General features: G+C 36.8%; 1 protein-coding gene across 4 annotated transcripts in view; it reads right to left on the minus strand.

Moving 5' to 3' along the window:
- Positions 1–1,470, minus strand: part of b3gat1b (beta-1,3-glucuronyltransferase 1 (glucuronosyltransferase P) b) — a 20,652-nt gene that overhangs the window by 10,058 nt on the left and 9,124 nt on the right. For 3 of the 4 annotated variants that reach the window (XM_008428261.2, XM_008428260.2, XM_008428258.2), the window contains exon 3: positions 921–1,062. In XM_008428261.2, the coding sequence (XP_008426483.1) occupies positions 921–1,032 (112 nt within the window). In that variant the 5' untranslated portion in view covers positions 1,033–1,062. Of the gene's footprint in view, positions 1–920; positions 1,063–1,315; positions 1,398–1,470 lie in introns of all 4 variants that reach the window. The other variant, XM_008428259.2, reaches the window with a different exon arrangement.

Genomic DNA, 1,470 nt, shown 5'->3' on the forward strand with positions numbered 1-1,470 from the left:
TTTGACAAAGTCAGGAATCCTTGGTCTATTAAAATCAACCATGAAGGGACTCAATCCCTCAACCTTTTGATCCGAAGTCAGACACCTTGGCCATTATGGCACCTGGTCTTGTTTTTCTAACAAATGTAGCGATTGGAATGTTCAAGTCCTGAGCAGTATTCCAAACATTTCAGTCACATTGTAATAGTTACTTAAGCGTACTAACTTCACAATCCAATCCTAAAAACAAATTACTGTTTTATTTACAGCGAACTAAACATTTTACTGTAATAAGAGCTCCTCATTACAGAAAACCCTCTATCTTCAAAGATCTTCTGTAGTAAGAAGGTCTTAGTACAGTGAAACTTTTTCCACTAACTCCTCTCACACACATAGGGTTTTGACATAATCTCTGGTGCTAATATAAATATCTGTCCACAACTGCTGATGTGAATTCTGTAAAAAAGTGTTTCAATTCCTTTTATCAAAATAAATTAGAATCTGCAAAAGTTGGTATCAGCCGGTCAAGGTTGTGGCTGCAGAGTGGCTGAATTAGTTACACTGTTGCAGGTCCTGTGTCCTCTCTGTCTCTGTTTTGCCCTGCGATGGACTGGCAACTTTTCCAGGTTATACGCCACCTTTTTTCCCTTAACTGCTGGAGATGGGCACCAGCAGCATTCGCTATCCCACAAGAGATAAGCGTGTAGGATAATGAATTAATGGATGGATATATGTTGGAGTTGTAGAAAACCAAATTTTTTAAATTGGCCTCAAAATTTTTATTGTTTGTTTGTATCTTTATATATCATATTTTCAAAATCACCCAATATGTTTTACTTTTCATCTGATGTTATATCTGACACAGATGAGTCAGCATCCTGAAAGATTAGAAAATGTAAACATTTTTTCCCAACCCATTTTTTATTTTAATTTTTTTTTACCTTTTTGAGCAGTTAGGACAGATGTGATGTTGCTTTGGTGCCAAACACTGATGAGTAGCATCCAAGGCAACACAATCAGTACAATGGCAACAATGTCTCGTCTCTTCGGCATCTCCTGGGTCACCCTGATTCATCTCATGGTCTGTAAGAAATAAGAAGTATATATACTGCTCAAAAGAATAAAGGGAACACTTAAACAACACAATATAACTCCAAGTAAATCAAGCTTCTGTGATATCAAACTGTCCACTTAGGAAGCAACACTAATTGACCCGACGAGGGTCCCCGTTGTCAATCAGTGTATATGCAAAAAAAAAAAAAAAAAAACAGCTCAAAACATCAGGTTACAGTACAGACGGGTTCTGTTTAAAGGTTTTAAATCTTTATTGTTGTACCTCCATAAGATAATTGTCTTGGTGTCTTCATTTAGTATGAATCCAGATTAGTGGGTCCCAGAGGTTGAAGGTTATGGCTTCCCTGAGAGAACAAAAGAACAAAGTGGACTTTAACCTTCTTCAGTTAAAATTATAGTTTAGTTGCCTGTGACTTT

The sequence above is a fragment of the Poecilia reticulata genome, linkage group LG14 (assembly GCF_000633615.1).
Source record: "Poecilia reticulata strain Guanapo linkage group LG14, Guppy_female_1.0+MT, whole genome shotgun sequence".
NCBI lineage: Eukaryota > Metazoa > Chordata > Actinopteri > Cyprinodontiformes > Poeciliidae > Poecilia > Poecilia reticulata.